The sequence below is a fragment of the Dendrobates tinctorius genome, unplaced genomic scaffold (genome assembly GCF_039654945.1).
Source record: "Dendrobates tinctorius isolate UK_male_01 unplaced genomic scaffold, ASM3965494v1 ptg000184l, whole genome shotgun sequence".
In the NCBI taxonomy this organism is placed as follows: domain Eukaryota; kingdom Metazoa; phylum Chordata; class Amphibia; order Anura; family Dendrobatidae; genus Dendrobates; species Dendrobates tinctorius.
The window spans coordinates 7,527,926-7,549,232 of NW_027361851.1; the positions used below are offsets into that span (position 1 = coordinate 7,527,926).

Below are 21,307 nucleotides of genomic sequence, written 5' to 3' on the forward strand. Positions count from 1 at the left end.
AGGAAATTCCTTAATTGATGTAAAAAGACATAAATCCATGCGACACATTCATTCCAGCACTGAGAGTGTCAAAGTTCGTCATAAATTTGTACTCCCAAACTCGTCTCTCTCTCTGAGAATTGAAGTTACCTTTCAATACCAGTAATTTCATATCCACGCTGCTGTGATCAGGGATACAGAAATGTTTTGCCACAGGTAGATCCATTCTTTTTTCTCTTATTGTGTGACGATGAGCATTCATCCTTGTTCTAAGCTTTTGCCCTGTCTCCCCCACATACATACCCCCAGTTGGACATTTAGTACAAATAATTAAGTACACCACATTAGATGTAATGCAGCTGAAAGTACCTGCGATCTTGTAGTCCTGATGTGAGTTGGGGATCTTTATCTTGTCCGTGGTCATCTTTGTACTCTAATATCCCACACCAAGATGGTTTAAATGCCTGCAAATTCTTCATGGAAAACACAGGGACTGATGCTGATGCTGTGGTGAAACTTATAAAATTCATCCTCACCCACAATTACTTGGAATTTGACAACAGGATCTATCTACAGGAGACTGGCACAGCTATGGGAAGTAAAATGGCTCCACAGTATGCAAATCTTTTCATGGCAAAGCTTGAAAGCGACTTTTTGTCCTCATGCCCCATCAGGCCCCTGGCCTACTACCGCTTCATTGATGATATTTTAATCATCTGGACGGAGTCTGAGCAACAGCTAAAGACGTTCCACGAACAGTTTAATCAATTTCATCCCACCATCAATTTAACACTCAACTACTCCAGTACTGAGATTAATTTTTTGGACACCATCATTAAGCTAAAAAACAATGAAATAGAGACATCCCTGTATCAGAAGCCAATCGACCGTCCAACATACCTTAAATGGGACAGTTTCCATCCAAAACACATAAAGAACTCTATTATCTATAGCCAAGCCATCAGATACAATCGTATATGTTCCAACCCCATGGACAGAGACAAACACCTTGGTCGCCTCAAAAAGACCTTTTTGAATCAAGGTTACCATCCAAGAACAATTGAAAACCAAATTACAAGAGCCACCAGATTGTCAAGGAATCACCTGCTAAATTACAAAGCTAAAGAAGAAAATAACCGAGTGCCTCTAGTAGTCACCTACAACCCAAATCTGGAGGTGCTAAGGGGAGCTGCACGGAAATTACAACCTTTACTACAAAAAGATGCCCGATTGAAATCCATTTTTCCAGACCCCCCACTGCTGTGTTTTAGGCAGCCCCCAAATTTAAGAAGCATCATTGTCAGAAGCTCCCTGTCCTCTACAACAACTGCAGGAACCTTTCCTTGCAACCAGAAAAAATGTAAAACCTGTCCATTTATAATGACCACGGACAAGATAAAGATCCCCAACTCACATCAGGACTACAAGATCGCAGGTACTTTCAGCTGCATTACATCTAATGTGGTGTACTTAATTATTTGTACTAAATGTCCAACTGGGGGTATGTATGTGGGGGAGACAGGGCAAAAGCTTAGAACAAGGATGAATGCTCATCGTCACACAATAAGAGAAAAAAGAATGGATCTACCTGTGGCAAAACATTTCTGTATCCCTGATCACAGCAGCGTGGATATGAAATTACTGGTATTGAAAGGTAACTTCAATTCTCAGAGAGAGAGACGAGTTTGGGAGTACAAATTTATGACGAACTTTGACACTCTCAGTGCTGGAATGAATGTGTCGCATGGATTTATGTCTTTTTACATCAATTAAGGAATTTCCTTTTAAAACCGTGTGGGGGCATCACAACACAGAACTAGACTCCAATCAGAGGACCATAAAACATCCGGACTCCTTATCTATGAACTGGTCCAATGTTTATATTTATGTTTCTCCCTCTCCCATATTGATAGTTCTGCTTCACGTCACTTGTCTTATCTATTGCATTTTTTCTAGGCTGTATTGTGCATAAATATGTGACTCTTCAGATTTTGTATTAGTCTAGCCTGATGAAGAGACCTGAGTAGTCTCGAAAGCTTGCAATGTGTTACCATCTTTTCAGTTAGCCATTAAAAGGTATCAACTACTGAGGACTCTCAATCCTGAATATTTTTCTATCTACTGGCTAACACGGTACAAAGATATACATCTTCCCTGCCTTTTGATAGTATTTTTTGAATTTTTGGAGGATCTCCAAAAATTGTACAATTGTATTGTACATTGGAGGATCTCTAAATCCCCTTTTGTGCTACATGAGCAAAATATGCATATCAGGCAAGGTACATCCACGGACTCAAAAAATGGGTGTGTACCACTTTAAGGGAAACAAAGAACTGCAAGAATAGTGCTAGATTCTGCTCTTACCCATTGTATCCACCTGGGACCAGATGCTTCCTCGGGATGAGGGGGGAGGGGGGGGCTGTGTAAATCATCTATCCACTTTGTCGCTTTATGTGAATTTAGTTACCCAATTTTTAGTGTAGGGCAGCCTAAATAACTTCAAATTTCATGTAATAGAGAAAGTATACAAACCATCTAGAGGTGGGAACAATAAATGCAAGTTGTGAAATAGAGAATCCTATTGGATGTTTATGTTAGACTCGCTTATACGCGAGTCATATACCAAAGGTGGGCGGGGGAGGGGGAGTGGGGATGTCAGAGACCACACTCACCCCTCCTGGCATGTCTCTGCAGCCCGCTTCTCCCTCAGTCGTCTGCTTCCTGCGTTCAGCGGTAACGTGGTACCGCTCATTAAACACATGAATATGCGCATATGTACCACGTGACCGCTGAATGCAGGAAGCAGACGACCGATGGAGAAGCAGGGGCTGCAGAGAAGACTGTGCGCCAGGAGGGGGTGAGTATGACGGGGGCAGAGCAATATTCACCTGTCCCCGTTCCATTGCCGTGCACCGCTGCATCTCCAGGTCCACCTGCTGTGACATTCAGGTCAGAGGGCGCAGTGCCAGGGGCTCAGGACACCGGCATCTGGACCCCAGCGACGGAGAGGTGAGTATATCATTTATTTTTTTAATTGCAGCAGCAAATAAGGGGTATTTATGAAGCATCTTAAGGGGCAGCATTAACCCTTGTGCAGCAGCATATGGGGGGTATTTATGGAGTAACCACAACAAAGAAGAAACCGCGGACGGCAACGCTTTTACCGTGAACGTGTTGGTGATGTGCGGCAATCAGTAAGCCAACAACCAGGGATCCCGGGTGCTTGACCTCGAAGAAATCACAACTTGGTATCCTTATAGAAGAAAGGTCGCACTCATCGGGATAAATCCTTCATATTTATTGACACATGTTACATGTCATAGTCGGGAGGGTGACATCTAGAGTGCAAAAAGACTGACAACGGCCGTTTCGCGCTGCTCAAGCGCTTCAACGGGTCCTTATGGAGCATCTTATCTTGCTGTAGTTGCCTCACCCTTATCCTTGTGAGGCATTGGTTTGCATCGGGGAGGATACACACCCATGCTGGTAAGCTGACTTTCCTCCATTTTTTCCCACAGACTGCGTAGTGGGGTACAATAAAAATATGAATGGAGGTGATCTCTATGGTTAAGTCTTCCAGCCCTACAGGGCATTCGAAAAGCTAAGGTGTGGTACAAGAAGCTGACAGAGCACATTGTACAAATGGCAATTTATAAAGCTTTCATGCTATCACGATGTGCAAGCTAGACAGGTACATTACATCAGTTCCAGGAGGTAATAATCAAGGCTATAATATTCGAAACTCAGGAAGGGGAAGGGGTGCAGTATATCTGGAACTGAAGGTATACCATATCGTACCAGGGCAACATCTCCCAGGTGAAGTCCCTCAAACCACAAAGAAAGGAAGGTCACAAAAGAGGTGGCGAGTGTGTTACAGAAGGGGGATAAGAAAGGACACCACTTATCATTGCAGCACCTACCCTGACAAACCTGGCTTGTGTATAAAAAAAATCCTTCAAACTGTGCCACACATCCACGGACTATTAATTTCATTTCTGACTTACACATATCATGTAAGCTAACCTGAGGCACTGATGTCACTGCCTGTCACAACTCACGAGTTCTCACGAAGCGCAGTTTCAGAACTAGCATTGGTTGCTGTTCCAGTCTATGGAGCTTCATTCTCTGAACAGGGTTGCATACACTGGACGAAGAAGATGGAGATCATGGGACCTCCATTTTTTGGATTACAGAGGAATGGTATGGATTATTGCTTTTTTTAATAAATGGGTGAAAAAGGGAAATTGTCAGGATGTTTTTTTTTTTTTTTTTACAAACAAAGGACTTTTCTGTGTGTGTGTGTGTGTGTGTGTGTGTGTGTATTTATTTCTTTTGACTATGGGGTTGGTAACACCTCTCCATTAATAACCCCATGGCTTGATATCAGTGACAACATCAGCTCCACAAACCCATTACCTCGCTTTCCAATGCACTAGGGCAATCGGGAAGAGCCGATGCCAAGCGCCAGAAAAGGTGCAGCTAATGGATGTGCCATTTCTGTGGCAGTTGAAGGCTGGGAAGGGGCCAATATCAATGAACTTTTCCAGCCTACTAATATCAGCTTGCAGCTGTCTGCTTAGCCTTTGCTGGTTATTAAAAAAAAAGGGCGGACCCCACATTATTATCTTTTTTTTAGGGTCCACCCTTTTTAACCCCTTCACCCCGGAGCCTATTTTCACTTTTCTGACCAGGTCAATTTTTTCAATTCTGACCAGTCACTTTATGAGGTAATAACTGGAACGCATCAATGGATCCCACAGATTCTGAGACTGTTTTTTCGTTATAAATTATACTTCATGATAGTGGTAAAATTTCTTTTATATGACTTGCGTTTATTTGTGAAAAAAAATTGAAATTTGGTGAAAATGTTAAAACTTTTGCAATTTTCAATTTTTTTAAATTTTTATGCCCTTAAATCAGAGTAAGGAGGATGATGGGCACCACAAAATATCAAACAATTCATTGATTATAGATGCTATGTGTGCACTCTTCTTGCGCTTTTTTTCCTCTTTGCTTGTGCCCTTAAATCAGAGTCATGTCACATAACAGTTAATAAATAACATTTCCCACATGTCTACTTTACATCAGCACAATTTTTTAAAGATTTTTTTTAGGAAGTTATAAGGGTTAAAAGTTGACCAGCGGATTTCTCATTTTTACAACACCATTTTTTTTTTTTTTTTTTTAGAGACCACATCACTTTTGAAGTCACTTTGAGGGGTCTATATGATAGAAAATACCCAAAGTGACACCATTCTAAAAACTGCACCCCTCAAGGTGCGCAAAACCACATTCAACAAGTTTATTAACCCTTCAAGTGCTTCAAAGGAATTAATGGAATGAGGAAGGAAAAAATGAACATTAACTTTTTTTCATCAAAATGTTCCTTGGGACACAATTATTTTCTTTACTTTCACAAGGGTAACAGGAGAAAATGGACCACAAAATTTGTTGTGCAATATATCCGGAGCATGATACCCGTTATGTGGAGAATATTGAATCCACTAGTGCTTCATAGAAGTTTATAACATTGAGTCGTGAAAATAAAAAACAAAATCACATTTTTCCGACAAAAATGTTATTTAGCTCCAAATTTAGCATTTTCATAAGCTTAACAGGAGAAATTGCACCATACAATTTGTTGTGTAAATTCCCCTGAACATACAGATACCCTATATTTAGGGGGAAACTACTGTTTGAGCGAACAGCAGGGCTCAGAAGAAAGAAGAACCATTTGACTTTTTGAATGTAAAATTTGCTGGAATAATTAGCGGACGCCATGTCAGAGCCCCTGATGTGCCTAAACAGTGGAAACACCCCACAAGGGACCCCATTTTGGAAACTAGATCCCTCAGACAACATATCTAGATATGTATTGAGCACCTTGAAACACCAGGTGCTTCACAGAAGTTTATAACGTTGAGACATGAAAATAATATAAAAAAAATTTCCGGCAAAAATGGTTTTTTTAGCCCCAAGAATTGTATTTTCACGAGGGTCACAGAAGAAAATGGACTCCACAATTTGTTCAATTTCTCCTGAGCTCACCGATACCTCATATGTGGTCAAAAACTAATTTTGCGACACAGTGCAAAGCTCAGAAGGTAAGGAGCGCCATATTACATTGCAGATTTTGCTGGGCTGGTTTGAGGGTGCCATGTCACACTGGCAGAGCCCCTGAGGTGCCAGAACAGCAGACTCCCCATAATGACCACACTTTACAAACTACACCTCTAAATGAATACATATAGGTGTGCACTGATCATATTGACACAACAGGTGTGTCACAAAATTTTAAAACCATTAGGCAGTGATGAAAAAATAATTTACATTTTTCAGATGGTGCATTAGCCCCAAATTTTACATTTTCATATTGGGAAATATGTAAAAAAAGGCACAAAAATGTGTCCCACAAAATCTGCTGAAAATTGAAATACCCTATATATGGCAGTACAGTACTGCTTAGACACACAGAGACTTGGGAGGAATGGAGCGCTATTTGCCTCCTGGAGCACAGATTTTACTAGAATAGTTTGCAGACTCCATATACAGAGCTCCTAAGTGCTACAAAAGCAGACCCCATTTTGGAAATTATAACCCTTTGGGAATTTATCTACAGGTGTAGTGATTACCGTATTTTTCGCATTATAAGACGCACCCCCAAATTTGGTGAAGAAAAAGAGAAAAAAATGTTTTGTTAAATGGAGGTGTGTCTTATAATGCCAGTGTCCGTCTTACAAATCATATATATGTCCCTCATCCTGGTATCTATATAACCCCCATCCTGGCACATGGCCCCCTTGTGCTGGCACATAGCCCCCCAATCCTATCCTGGATATGACCCCCCCCAGTCACTATATGCCCCCCTGCTGGCACTCACATGGCCCCCCTCTCTCTATATGCCTCCCTGCTGGTACGCACACGGCCCCCTGTCCCGTCCCCATATTCTCCCCTGCTGGCATTCACACAGCCCCCCGTCCCTATGTTCCCCCCTGCTGGCACACAATGTCACCCCGGTCCTATAATCCCCCCTGCTGGCAGACATTGTCCCCCCCTCCATATATTCCCCCCTGCTCGCACACATTGTCCCCCCCTCCATATATTCCCCCCTGCTGGCACATATTGCCCCCTCCCATCCCTATATTCCCCCCTACTGACACACATGGCCCCTTGTTCATATATTTCCCCCTGCTGGCACACATTGTCCCCCCATCCCTATATTTCCCCCTGCTGTCACACATGGCCCCCGTCCCTATATTTCCCCCCCTGCTGGCAAGCATATGCTAAAATAATAAACAGTTAACTCACCTACTGATGATCGCTCCTGCTCCCAGCTCCCCCGTGGCTTACCTGTGTCTGTGCTGAGTCTGCTGTCATCCTCCTCCTGCAGGGCGCACGCAGCTGCTGCTCATTCAAGCAGCTCATTGTAGCTACAGGACCTTCCATGATGTGACCAATAGGAGCTGCTTAACTGCGGTCATGTGACTCGCAGTGCACACTGGGAGTCATGTGACCGCAGGTCCTATGGTCACATCATGCAAAGTCCTGAAGCGATGAGCTGCCTGAATGAGCTGCTGCTGCCGCTCACCCTGCAGGAGGAGGATGACAGCAGACTGGACACAGGAAAGCAACGGGGGAGCTGAGAGCAGGAGTGATCATCAGTAGGTAAGTGTCTATAGTGACTGGGGGTGAGTGCAGGCACATGTAATATGCACCGCTCCCCTGTCTACCAACTCGGCGCTGTTTCAGCACCGAGGTGATGGACAGCAGGTGCAGTGAATATTACATGAGCCTAATGAGCGGGAGCACAGGACCTCCCGCTGTCTCTGCAGCCCCCATCCAGCTCCCTGACTCCATGCCAGAGCCGCCCCCCCACTCTATAGCACAGCAGCACACAGATTCGCTCTATAAGACGCACCCCCCACTTTCCCCAAAAATTGGGGGGAACAAAAGTGCGTCTTATAAAGCGAAAAATACGGTATTTTGACACCATGGGTGTTTGCAATGTTCACTCCGCAACATCCACTACTACTTGTTTCTGGAAAACTGCCATTGTAGTCCAATACATTATGTCCAGATCATGCTTCTGGAGACATGCACCTGTAAGTTAGGCAGGCTCTCATCACTATAGAAATGCGAAACATGTGTGCGCTAAATGTGGTTTAGACACACAGGGGCTCAGAAGGGAAGGGGCATATGGATTTGGGAGTGCAGAATTTGCTGAATTTCTTTTGGGGGGCGAGGGCCATTTAGCTTTTCCAGAGCCTTTGTGCTACCAGTAACGTGGAAGCCCCCTATATTTCCATTAACAGATGATGGACCAGAGTGGGGACTTGCTTTTTTTTGTGGATTGAGTTGAAGCTTTTATTTGGAACATTTTACATAACATTTAGGATCACATTTAACTGGTGTTCTATGCTGAGGACTTGACAGATGAAACCCCCCGAGGGATCCGTTTACTATAATGAGACAGTAGAATCACTCTGGACTCCGTCAGGCCTCTGTTCATAGCTGTCCTTTTCAGAAGTGCACAAAACTGTGGTTGACCACACTTTTATGCTCACCTAAAAAGCCATCTGCCTTGTTATAGGGAATCTTCTGTCTGGGATTCCTTCTAAATCCCGTATTTCAGAGATTGACATGGAACTCCCAGTGTAAGAGCTCAGCGAAGAGTGCAGAATAAACATGAGCCGAGCTGAGCCTTACTGTGATCTTTGGGAAGCAGAATGAACAAATAAACAAATTTGTTATATCTATTTTTTAAGTCATTGATCGTGAGGTAGACATTAGACAACCTTTATTCTTCGGGTTGGTGCGATTACAGCGATATCAGATTTATAGCAGGTTTTGATATTCAGCTGCTGTCACACACTAAAATATGCTTTTTATTGTCAAAACTAGTTTTTCATAAGAAATTGTCAGAAATGGAGCACTCACCCAGATCCTTCTTGATGTGCAATTTTATTCCATGGTAAAATGTGACTTCAAACTATATTACAGTAAGGAGTGCAGGTTGCAGGGGAGATATGCAGATGAGAAAGCCTGACGGACTACGGCCGTTTCACGCTTGCTTAGCGCTTCTACGGGTCCAGGACCATGGAATAAAATTACACATCAAGAAGGATCTGGGGAGTGCTCCAATTCTTCCAATTTACCTTGATATTACGTATGTGAATGCACCATCCTACAAGACATCCTAAGTAGGCATATTGAGGTGTGAAACAGTGAACATTGTTTGATTTCAGCAACTGGTGCCCAATTCTCTCTTCAAAAAAAAAAAAACAGCTTTTGCATCCCCATATTTAGACAGCTATAATGTTTCCATATTTTGGCAAAAAAAGTCACGTGATAGCTTCTTTTTTTGCAGGATGAGATGATGATTTTTATATTGGTACAATTTTCGGATATATATACACATACATACATACACACATATACATACACACGCCATTCCACGTGTGGTAAAATTGTCAGTACAGCAATACTGCAAGCTTTCAGAGCACAATGGCTCCTTCAGGCAAGATAACAAATGGATTAATAAGAAAAAAAGCACAACATTTAGGGGATACTACAGTAGGACATTTGTTCATTAGGTGGGAGGTGTGATGTCTCCTAAAGATGAGTCAAGAATCGAATTAGCATTTTCTTACAAATGGAGAGGCAGTGGGAATGATGTTCTTAAGGGACCGTCACACTAAGCGAGATCGCTAGCGATATCGCTAAAGCGTCACCGATGTTGTGACGCAGCAGCGATATTACTAGCGATATCGCTGTGTGATACTTGCCTCCGACCGGCTCCCCCGCTGGTTATCACTGATTGCGCGAGAACGTCCTGGGCCGTTTCTCGTCAGCCGCTTCCTGCTGGCGCCGACGAGCGACATGTGGACACGGGCGGGAGGACGTCTTCATCGCCGCGTCTGACAGGTAAGTAACGACCGCTGCTATGTTGCTAGTGAAATCTGCCTGTTTGGCAGCTCACTAGCGACCATTTAGCGATGCACCAGCGATCCTGACCGGGTCGTATTGTTTTCGTGATCGCTGGTGCATCGCTAAATGTGACGGTACCTTTAGTTGTCTGAAGTCCTTCTGGTGGCAGTGTGAACTGTGCCCATGTAGTGAGTCATAAATCCAGGTGTTATATTGAGTCCTAGTGTCAAAGTGTTGAACATCCTTATAAAAGTTTAAATGCCCAAATTTTTCCCAAATATAGATAGCTCCAGGGCACCTTGTGCATTGTATCATGTACACCACATTGGAGGATGTACATGAAAATTGTACATCCTCCAATGTGGTGTACATGATACAATGCACAAATGAAATGGACACGCCTGTGGGAAAACATTTCTCTGGAACTGGACATTGAATGACAGACTTAAAAGTCTTAATACTAAAAGGTCATTTTAAGGATGACAGAGAGAGAAAAATTTGGGAATTTAAACTTATAAGGATGTTCAACACTTTGACACTAGGACTCAATGTAACACCTGGATTTATGACTCACTGCATGGACACAGTTCACACTTCCACCTGAAGGACTTCAGACAACTAAAGCCCCCTTTACATTTAGCGATGCACCAGCAATCCCGACCACGATAAGACCCGGTCAGGATCACTGGTGCATCGCTAAATGGTCGCTAGTGAGCTGCCATACAGGCAGATCTCACCAGCGACGTAGCAGCAGTCATTACTTACCTTTCAGATGCGGCGATGAAGACGTCCTCCCGCCCGCATCCACGCGTTGCTCATCGGCGCCAGCAGGAAGTCCAGCAGGAAGCAGCCGACGAGAAATGAACCTGGACGATCTGGTGCGATCAGCGATAGCCAGCGGGGGAGCCGGTCGGAGGCAAGTAACTCACATAGCGATATCGCTAGCAATATCGCTGCTGCGTCACAAAATCTGTGACGCTTTAGCGCTATTGCTAGTGGTATCCCTATGTGTAAAGCCCCCTTAAGAACCTCATTCCCACTGCCTCTCCATTTGTAAGAAAATGCTAATTCGATTTCCTTGACTCATCTTTAGGAGGCATCACACCTCCCACCTAATGAACAAATGTCCTACTGTAGTATCCCTTAAATGTTGTGCTTTTTTCTTATTAATCAATTTGTTATCTTGCCTGAAAGAGCCACTGTGCTCTGAAAACTTGCAAACATGTTATTTTCTGGTTAGCCAATAAAGGTATAACTCTGAAAATACTTTTGTCATCATTGGGCGGAAAAGTATTCACATCGATTTTTCTGGCTAACACGGTAGCACAATATAATTTATTATTGTACATCAAGTTTTTACACAAAAATTTTAGAGAAAAAATTATTTTTCCACCGCTTTACTCAGAGCTATAACTTTCCTTTTTTTGCTGACGGAGCTTTATGGTGGCTTGTATTTTGCGGGACAAGATTACGTTTTCAGTTGTACTATTTTATTTACATTCGTCTTTTTTATTGCGTTTTATTGCACTTTTTGTTTATAATGCAGTTTTATCCTTGGTTTTTATTAATTTGTTTTCTGGTGTTCACTGAAGGGGTTAACTAGTGGGACAGTTTTATAAGCGCGGGCCGTTTTGGATGCAGTGATAACAAATATGAGCACTTTTTAAAAAAAAAAAAATTTACATACATAAATGTATGTATTAGAATATTTTTTCTTTTTTTGTTCATTTGGGGATTTTTTTTTTTAAATATATTGTTTCAGTTGTTGATAACTTTTTTTTTTTTACATTGTCCCACTATGGGACATCATCATTATACTGACATATAGATGATCTGACCTTCTGCAATGGTTCTGCACTGCAAGGCATCAGAGCAGAGTCTGACAGGCAGGGGAGGAGGCATGTCACTTTCAGCTCTTCGCAGGAGCTCAAAAGCCACCTTCCAAGTAGGACCCTGAAGGACCCCCCTGGCCGCACCATGGAGATTGCATCACATTGCGCTAACGGAAGCAGACAGGGAGCTCACTCCATGTTCGATGCTCGCTGACGTCCATGATCAGCGCTAGCACCGATCGTGGGTGTTGCTGCAGGGTGTCAGCTCTCGCACAGAGCTGACATCTGCACCCGATTGCCAAGGCGCTCAGCGCGAGCCCACGCGATCGCGGCGCCGTAGATATACTGTGGTTTGTGTGAACACAGCTTGGTTTGATCAGTTATTCTTCGCTGGCAGAGTCCTTTTAAATTTTGCAAACTTGTCAAATTCTGATAAAACCTTTCTTATAGAAGTGAAGATACGGAGAGAAACAGAAAAACCTTTTTCAACAGGACCATTAATATAAAATTATAGCTATATATTCCCTGGATGAAAAGGTATTTTTTCAAATATCTGAACATCTTGGGTGAAATAAAATCTGCAACATTTACCTACTGCCACTAGCGCAACCTCACGGTTACACCCTGCTGTTCCTTCTTTATATGGCCAAATCCCCAATTTACAGCACCAATCACTAGGCTCAACAGTCGCAGGGAGGTAAATCACAAAATACAGCTGAGCCCACTGATTGGTGGTAACAGTCACTCCTGCAGCAAATGGGAATAATCATGGTGCAGGAACAGCATAAGGTAATTAAAATTTTTCCTCTGCTTTTTCCACAAGACAAAATTTTACTATCCTGTCCACGTGGCCACTTTAGGTCTTGTTTTTGGAGGGACGACAAGTTGTAGTTTTGAATAACACCATTCATTTTATCACACAGCATACTGGAAAACAACTTCCAAGTGTGGTAAAATTACAAAAAAAATACAATTCTGTTGTTATGTTGTACATTGTGTGGTAAAAATTACCTGCCAATCAGAAAAATTACAGTGATACCAAACTTGTACACTGTTTTTTTAATATATTTTTGTGGTGAAAAAAAGTCAGAAATAAATGTACTTTTTTTTTTTACTGTTCCGAGACCCATAAAGTTTTCATTTTTCAGTTGATAGAGCTGTGAGAGTGCATATTTTTGCAGGGAGAGACAACATTTTTATCAATATAATTTTGGGAGGGATACGACATTCTTGCAGTACCTGCCAAGGCCAAATAAAACGCAATTTTGTAGTTTAATTTTTTTTTTCTGTTTATTGTGTTTACCAATTGGGCTAATTATTTTTGCATTCTGATAGATCTGACTTTTCAGAATGCGTATTCTTTTTCATTACCTTTATTTTTAATGGAGGAAATGGAGAGTGATTTGAACTTATGTTTTATTTTTTTCCCTTTTTTTTTTTTTTTAAAAACCATTTTTTTTTTACTGTACATAGTATGGCCACATAAAATAATGTGCACCCATGCCAGTTAACTATAAATGCTCCATTCTACCTGTGGCTGTTGGAGGCAGATCCTGGCTGTGTATGCGTCGTGTATGGCCGCTATCATCTTACACAGTCCATGACATCATCACTGGCATTTTCCCATGGTCCCGAGGTCGCCGCAGTTTAGTCCGACCTCGACGATGTCACCACTGGTGAATGATGCTGCGCTGTCAGCAGCTCATTGACCAGTGGTTTTCAGCCAGGACGGTGGCATCTTGGCACCGTCCAGGTTGAAAACTATTTAGCCCCCAGACATGGATTACGGCGTAGGACACAATGACAAACAGGTATGGTATATTGTTGGTTTTTTACTTTATTACAGCAGATCGAGGGCTTCCGCTTGAATTAGGCGATGCAGTAAGTATGGTTTAATTGAGATTAATAAAGGAGTGTGTTATTTTCTCAAAGAAAGGACTTTATTCTGGCTGACTTTATTTAACATAACTATAGGATTAGTAATGGAGAGGTGTTTTATGGGCTTGATGGCCCCTAACAATACAAAGGTGACATCAAGCCCACAAATATTACTCCACTTGCCACCGCTACAGGACAAGAGGGAAGAGCCGAGCAAAGCACCACAAAAGGCGCATCTAATAGATGCGCTTTTTGTGGGGTAGCTGTGGGCTGCTGTTCTTAGGCTGGGGAGGGCTATATCAATGGCCCCTTGCCAGCCTGAGAATACCAGCTTCCAGCTGTGAGCTTTAGCAAGTCTGGTTGGCAAAAATGGGGGGACCCCATGCTGCTTTTTTAAAAATTTAAATAATTAAAAAAACAGTGTGGGGACACCTCTATTCTTGATAACCAACCTTGCTGAAGCTGACAGCTGAGGGTGGCAGCCCCCAGCTGTGCATTTTGCCTGGTTGGTTGAAGAAAATAGTGAGGGGGATGGCACGTCAGGTTTTTCATTCACTTCATTAGATTGCAGGTGATGGCTGAGGAAAACCCCGGTCATCCACTCATGTTGTCACTGTTTTTAGCGGCAGTAAGTGTCGGATGATGGCAGTAATTGTCCAAAAAGCGCCCACCTGCTGTCATCATTCTGACTTTAATATAACTCATCATTCTCCTCTGCTTGCCGGCAGAGCAGGGGAGAATGATGAGAGCCGTTCTTCAGCACCCGCCGCTGGGGAACAGCGCTTACTGTAACGCTTCTTCACCGGCGGCCGTCCATGTGGTACTGAGGCGGCACATGGTTGCCACACGTATTACACAAACGGACACGAATATCTCCAGTACCGGTTTTTCTGGTACTGGAAATATCAGGATGTGTGAAAGAGGCCTTAGGTTGATATCATTTGCATTCACAAAAATATCCAAATTTAAAAAAAATTGGTAAAAAATTAACAATTTTTCAACTTTCAAAATGTTTACACCTTTAAAACAGATCGCCCTACTGGAAAAATAATTAATAAATAACATTTGATTTATTTCTATTTTATATCTGCATCATTAGATGAAAATGGACACCAAACTTTGCACCACAATTTTCCCCGAGTATGCCAATACACCCTATGTGGTCAGAAACGACTGTTCGGGCACACTGTGAATTCAGAATGGAAAGAGCACTATTTCCAAGTGTAAATTTTGCTGGAATTGTTTGCCTTTGCCTTGTGACATTGGCAGAGACCCTGAAAAACCAGACCACCAGAATTCCCTGGTGTTTCACATATTGCATACAATTGTGTCATAAAAATGGCAACATAACCATATGTGGATGTACAGTTCTATTTGGGAACTCTGCAGGGCTTGGAAGCAAAGAGGGCTTATTCAAGAGTTTAATGAGCGGTACCACGTGACCGCTGAAGGCAGGAAGGGAGACCGTGGAGAAGCGGGGGGGCTGCAGAGACCATGCCAAGGGGGGCAAGTATGATCTCGGACACCCCCGCTGACCCCCAGGTATATGACTCGTGTATAAGCCAAGAAGGGGACTTTTAGCCCAAAAAAAGGGGCTGAAAATCTCGGCTTATACACGAGTATATACGGTATATATAAATATTCATTATGTAAACTCAGTGACCTGTCAGAAGCCATACACATGAATACCTAAGCAGAGGACCACATGAAGATCCCCCACAGGCTGCCCGGAGAGTAACTCAAAAATGGAAATAAAGATTAAACAACAATAGCAAGACAGATTTCATCAACCAAGGTAACATTTTAATCAGTATAACGGCACTGACCTGACAGTGTTTGTAGGTTACTGTGCACAATCCTGCTAATAGGTTCCCTTTAAGCAGATCTCCAACATTGATCATACCAGGCACAGCTCCTTTAGTTGCAAAATTACCTGGATGTTTAATGTCAGAAGGCAGGGCCAGAGTCACCACATGGCGCACCCGGAAAAAGGGGGGCGTAACTACCAGAGTCGCCGCTGCAAGTGCATGGGCCTGGTGGGTGAGGAACCCTTCCAACACAAGCAAAAACTTCAACTGGATGTCTGTTCTCGGACGCACATTCAGCTGAAGTATAGAGCAGTGCACAATTCTGTCGGGTATGTGAGCGGCAATACACGATGCCGGCCAGAGACCAGCAGCTGATATTGGTGTGCATGTGATTAGGGCGCATGGCAGTGACGTCATGCACTCCCAACGCTTGCACACTTAATTCAGCTGTCTTCAGAAGATGACGCCGAGCGGCGTGTGAGTGAAGGGAAGGGCAGTATTTATTTTTTTTAAATTAGCAAGTACACAGTGGCCATACTACTACATGGATGACTATGGGCTGTGCATTCTACTACATGAATGACTATGGGCTGTGCATTAGATATGGTAGTGAATTATACTATATAGAGGAATATGTGCTGTGCATTATACTATGTGAAGGACTATGGACAGTGCATTATATTATATGAAAGGTATGGGCATAATATGGAGGACTATGGGCTATGCATTATATATGGAGGTGAATTATAGTATATAAAGGAATATAGAGGACAATGGGGGTGCATTATATTTTATGGATGACTATGGGCTGTGCATTAAACAATATGGAGGACGATGAGCTGTGCATTATACTATATGGAAGACAATGGACTGTGCATTATACTACAGCTCTGGCAAATATTAAGAGACCACTGCACAGTTTTATAAGAATCAGCTTCTCTACGTGTGACAGTCATTCCATTCCAGTGTCAGTTGAATTCCAACACCTCATTCTACTTAATGTGCTTCTGATTAGGTGATCACTTGAACCAAATCTTATTTAATGACGGAAAGTATAAAAAAACCCTGCTGTGGTGTTTACAATCCTCTTGCAATAGGACAAGCTGGATGGCAAAAAAGTGATAGTAATATCCCAAAAGTAATAGGAATGAAAATATAACTTTTAACCATGCCAAAGGAGTTGAAAAGAAAAGTCTTGAGTGAGGAAAAGGGGGGCTTAATTCTGGCTTTACTAGCAGAGGGACACAGTGAGCGTCATGTTGCCTCCATCCTTAACATTTCTAAGACTGCAGTCCATTACAACAAGGTCAAGCAGCAGACATTGGGGACAACAAAGCTACAGACCAGCAGAGGGCGAAAACGACTCCCCACTGACCTGGATGACCGTCATCTTATTCGAATGTCACTCAGCAACCGCAGAATGGCATCAAGTGACCTACAAAAAGGATGGCAAATGGCAGCTGGGGTGAAGAGCACAGCAAGAACAGTTCGTAACAGACTCCTAGAGACAGGACTCAAGTCACGTAAAGCTAGAAAAAAGCCTTTCATCAATGAGAAGCAAAGGAAAACCAAGCTGAAGTTTGCCAAAGACAATAAGGATTGGACCATAGAGGACTGGAGTAAGGTAATCTTCGCTGATGAGTCTAATTTTCAGCTTGGCCCAACACCTGGTCATCTAATGGTTAGACTGAGACCTGGAGAGGCGTACAAGCCACAGTGTTTTGCACCCACTGTGAAATTTGGTGGAGGATCGGTGATGATCTGGGGATGCTTCAGCAAGGCTGGAATTGGGCAGGTTGTTCTTTGTGAAGGATGTATGAATCAAGCCGCATACAAGGTTATCATGGAAAAACAGTTGATTCCTTCTGCTCAAGCAATGTTCCCCAACTCTAGGGCTGTTTTTTCTAGCAGGACAATGCACCATGCCACACAGCTAGGTCCATCAAGTGTGGATGAAGGACCACCACATCAAAACCCTGTCATGGCCAGCCCAATCTCCAGACCTGAACCACATTGAAAACCTCTGGAATGTAATCAAGGGGAAGATTGATAGTCAAAAGCCATCAAACAAAGAAGAACTGCTTAAATTTTTATATCAGGAGTGGCATAAGGTCACCCAAAAGCAGTGTGAAGACGGGTGGAAAGCATGCCAAGACGCATGAAAGCTGTGATTAAAAAACATGGTTATTCCACAAAATATTGATTTCTGAACTCTTCCTGAGTAAAAACATTAGTATTGTGGTTTCTAAATGATTATGAACTTGCTTTCTTAGTATTATTTGAGATCTGCGAGCACTGCATTTTTTGTTATTTTGACCATTTCTCATTTTCACAAAATAAATACAAAATGTATTTCTTGGAACCTCGGAGACATGTTGTCAGTAGTTTATAGATTAAAAGAACAATTTACATTTTACTCAAAAAGATACCTATAAAGAGAAAAATCAGACACTGAAAATTTTGCAGTGGTCTTTTTGCCAGTGCTGTATATGGGGGACTATGGGATGCATTACATTATAGGTATGAAATTGTGGAATTTACACAAGAGACCACTCATGTAATGTAAAAAGTGAAATCTTTGACATTGTACTATACGTATATTTCTCTGCTGTATCTGTGCATCATGAATCGTGGTAAGGGATAAAGAAGTCCACTGAGACTTTTGCCCATGAAAACCTGGAGCCAGTCCTGTCGGAAGGGGTTAATATTTTTCTGTAGCTGCTTTTTTATTGCTCAACTTTTTTCTGACTACAGGGTGCACCTTACAATTGCGGTATAGATAGTAGGAAAAACATTTTCCATTAATTAAAACATCTGGTATAAAGAAGAGGGGTCAATGTCACTAATTTTAATGCACTACACCATGTGCAGAATTATTAGGCAAGTTGTTTTTGAGTGGATTCTTTTTATTATTGATTGACAACTATGTTCTCAATCAACCCAAAAGACTCACAGATCTCAAAGCTTAATATTTTTGGAAGTTGGAGTGGGTTTTTTTTTTAAATTTGGCTATCTTAGGAGGATATCTGTTTGTGCAGGTAACTATTACCAGGGCTGTGGAGTCGGTAAGCCAAACCTGCGACTCCGACTCAGACTCATCAATTTCCCTTACACCGACTCCAACTCCACGACTCCGACTCCCACATATATTGCTTATACTTAAGTGAAAAATTTATTGTAGTACAATGTGAACATCAGACATTTAATCATTTCTATGATCCAATAATCAAGATATTTAGGTAGAACATAATATCTATTTATTGGAATACAACTTTAGAACACAAAAAACTGTAATAAATTGTAAATATGTAATACACTGTATAATATCGATTACATACATACGGTACAGACCAAAGTTTGGACACACCTTCTCATTCAAAGAGTTTTCTTTATTTTCATGACTATGAAAATTGTAGATTCACTCTGAAGGCATCAAAACTATGAATTAACACATGTGGAATTATATAATTAACAAAAAAGTGTGAAAAAACTGAAAATATGTCTTATATTCTAGGTTCTTCAAAGTAACCACCTTTTGCTTTGATTACTGCTTTGCACACTCTTGGCATTCTCTCGATGAGCTTCAAGAGGTAGTCACTGGAAATGGTCTTCCAACAGTCTTGAAGGAGTTCCCAGAGATGCTTAGCACTTGTTGGTTCTTTTGCCTTCACTCTGCGGTCCAGCTCACCCCAAACCATCTCGATTGGGTTCAGTTCTGGTGACTGTGGAGGCCAAGTCATCTGGCGTAGCACCCCATCACTCTCCTTCTTGGTCAAAAAGCCCTTACACAGCCTGGAGGTGTGTTTGGGGTCACTGTCCTGTAGAAAAATAAATGAGATGGTCCAACTAAATACAAACCGGATGGAAAAGCATGCCGCTGCAAGATGCTGTGGTAGCCATGCTGGTACAGTATGCCTTAAATTTTGAATAAATCCCCAACAGTGTCACCAGCAAAGTACCCCCACACCATCACACCTCCTCCTCCATGCTTCACGGTGGGAACCAGGCATGTAGAGTCCATCCGTGCACCTTTTCTGTGTCACTCAAAGACATGGTGGTTGGAACCAAAGATCTCAAATTTGGACTCATCAGACCAAAGCACAGATTTCCACTGGTCTAATGTCCATTCCTTGTGTTCTTTAGCCCAAACAAGTCTCTTCTGCTTGTTGCCTGTCCTTAGCAGTGGTTTCCTAGCAGCTATTTTACCATGAAGGCCTGCAGCACAAAGTCTCCTCTTAATAGTTGTTATAGAGATGTGTCTGCTGCTAGAACTCTGTGTGGCATTGACCTGGTCTCTAATCTGAGCTGCTGTTAACCTGCGATTTCTGAGGCTGGTGACTCGGCTGAACTTATCCTCCGCAGCAGAGGTGACTCTTGGTCTTCCTTTCCTGGGGCGGTCCTCATGTGAGCCAGTTTCTTTGAAGTGCTTGATGGTCTTTGCCACTGCACTTGGGGACACTTTCAAAGTTTTCCCAATTTTTCGGACTGACTGACCTTCACTTCTTAAAGTAATGATGGCCACTTGTTTTTCTTTACTCAGCTGCTTTTTTCTTGCCATAATACAAATTCTAAGTCTATTCAGTAGGACTATGACCTGTGTATCCACCAGACTTCTGCACAACACAACTGATGGTCCCAACCTCATTTATAAGGCAAGAAATCCCACTTATTAAACCTGACAGGGCACACCTGTTAAGTGAAAACCATTTCCAGTGACTACCTCTTGAAGCTCATCAAGAGAATGCCAAGAGTGTGCAAAGCAGAAATCAAAGCAAAAGGTGGCTACTTTGAAGAACCTAGAATATAAGACACAGTATTTTCAGTTGTTTCACACTTTTTTGTTAATTATATAATTCCACATGTGTTAATTCATAGTTTTGATGCCTTCAGAGTGAATCTGCAATTTTCATAGTCATGAAAATAAAGAAAACGCTTTGATTGAGAAGATGTGTCCAAACCTTTGGTCTGTACTGTGTGTATATATATATATATATATATACACACACACACATACATACACACACACACACAGTGTGTATATATATATACATATATATATATAACCTCATACTGTTCTGCAGAATTTCATACTGCACACCTCAGCTGCTGCAGAACCTCATACTGCACACCCCTACACTTGAAAATAAAGCCTGCACCTTAAGAAGATGTGGGGATGAGTGCAGTCTATTTATTCCAACTATCAATTGATGTGATACTGAAGACGAGCAATTCCTGTCCTGGGCGTCCTTTTGGGCAGCTATGAGGTGTACCTGACTGGTGCTAAAAAAAAAAAAAAAAAAAAAAAAAAAAGGAGTGTTAGTCTGTGTGCTACCCGGCTTTCATTCTTTTTGGTACAGATAAGATATGGATAGACAGATATGGATAAATGGATAGATAGATAGAGCAGATTTCTAATCTGCTTTTGCTATTGAAAACTTTATCCATGAGCTCAAAAACCTTTCAGGTGATGACGTTTTTTAAAAAGCTGATCTGCTTTTGCAACTGAAAACGTATACTCAAAAAACGCAGCAAAAACGCTGTGTGTGAATGTAGCCTTAGATCAGGAATAGAACAGTCATTTATAGGACATTTCATAACTTTCCCAAATTCCTATGAAAAAATATTCAGCACATTCTGCATTGAACTACTGTACCCAATTTATTATATATTTTAGGAGTCGGAGTCGGTCCATTTTATACCGACTTCAACTCAGACTCCACCAAAATGAGCACCGACTCCGACTCCACAGCCCTGACTATTACAGTGCAAAATTATTAGGCAACTTAATAAAAACCAAATATATACCCATCTCACTGGTTTATTTTCACCAGGTAAACCAATAGAGCAACACAAAATTTAGAAATATACATTTCTGACATTCAA

At 42.0% G+C, this 21,307-nt stretch overlaps 1 protein-coding gene across 5 annotated transcripts in view; it reads right to left on the reverse strand.

Annotated features, from left to right (window-relative positions):
• Positions 1–21,307, reverse strand: part of URB2 (URB2 ribosome biogenesis homolog) — a 164,576-nt gene that overhangs the window by 60,383 nt on the left and 82,886 nt on the right. The window contains exon 6 of one of the 5 annotated variants that reach the window (XM_073552087.1): positions 20,401–20,704. The exons of the other annotated variants lie outside the window; for them this stretch is intronic. Coding sequence (XP_073408188.1) covers positions 20,609–20,704 — 96 coding nt within the window. The 3' untranslated portion in view covers positions 20,401–20,608. Of the gene's footprint in view, positions 1–20,400; positions 20,705–21,307 lie in introns of those variants that run through there. 5 annotated transcript variants of the gene reach the window in all.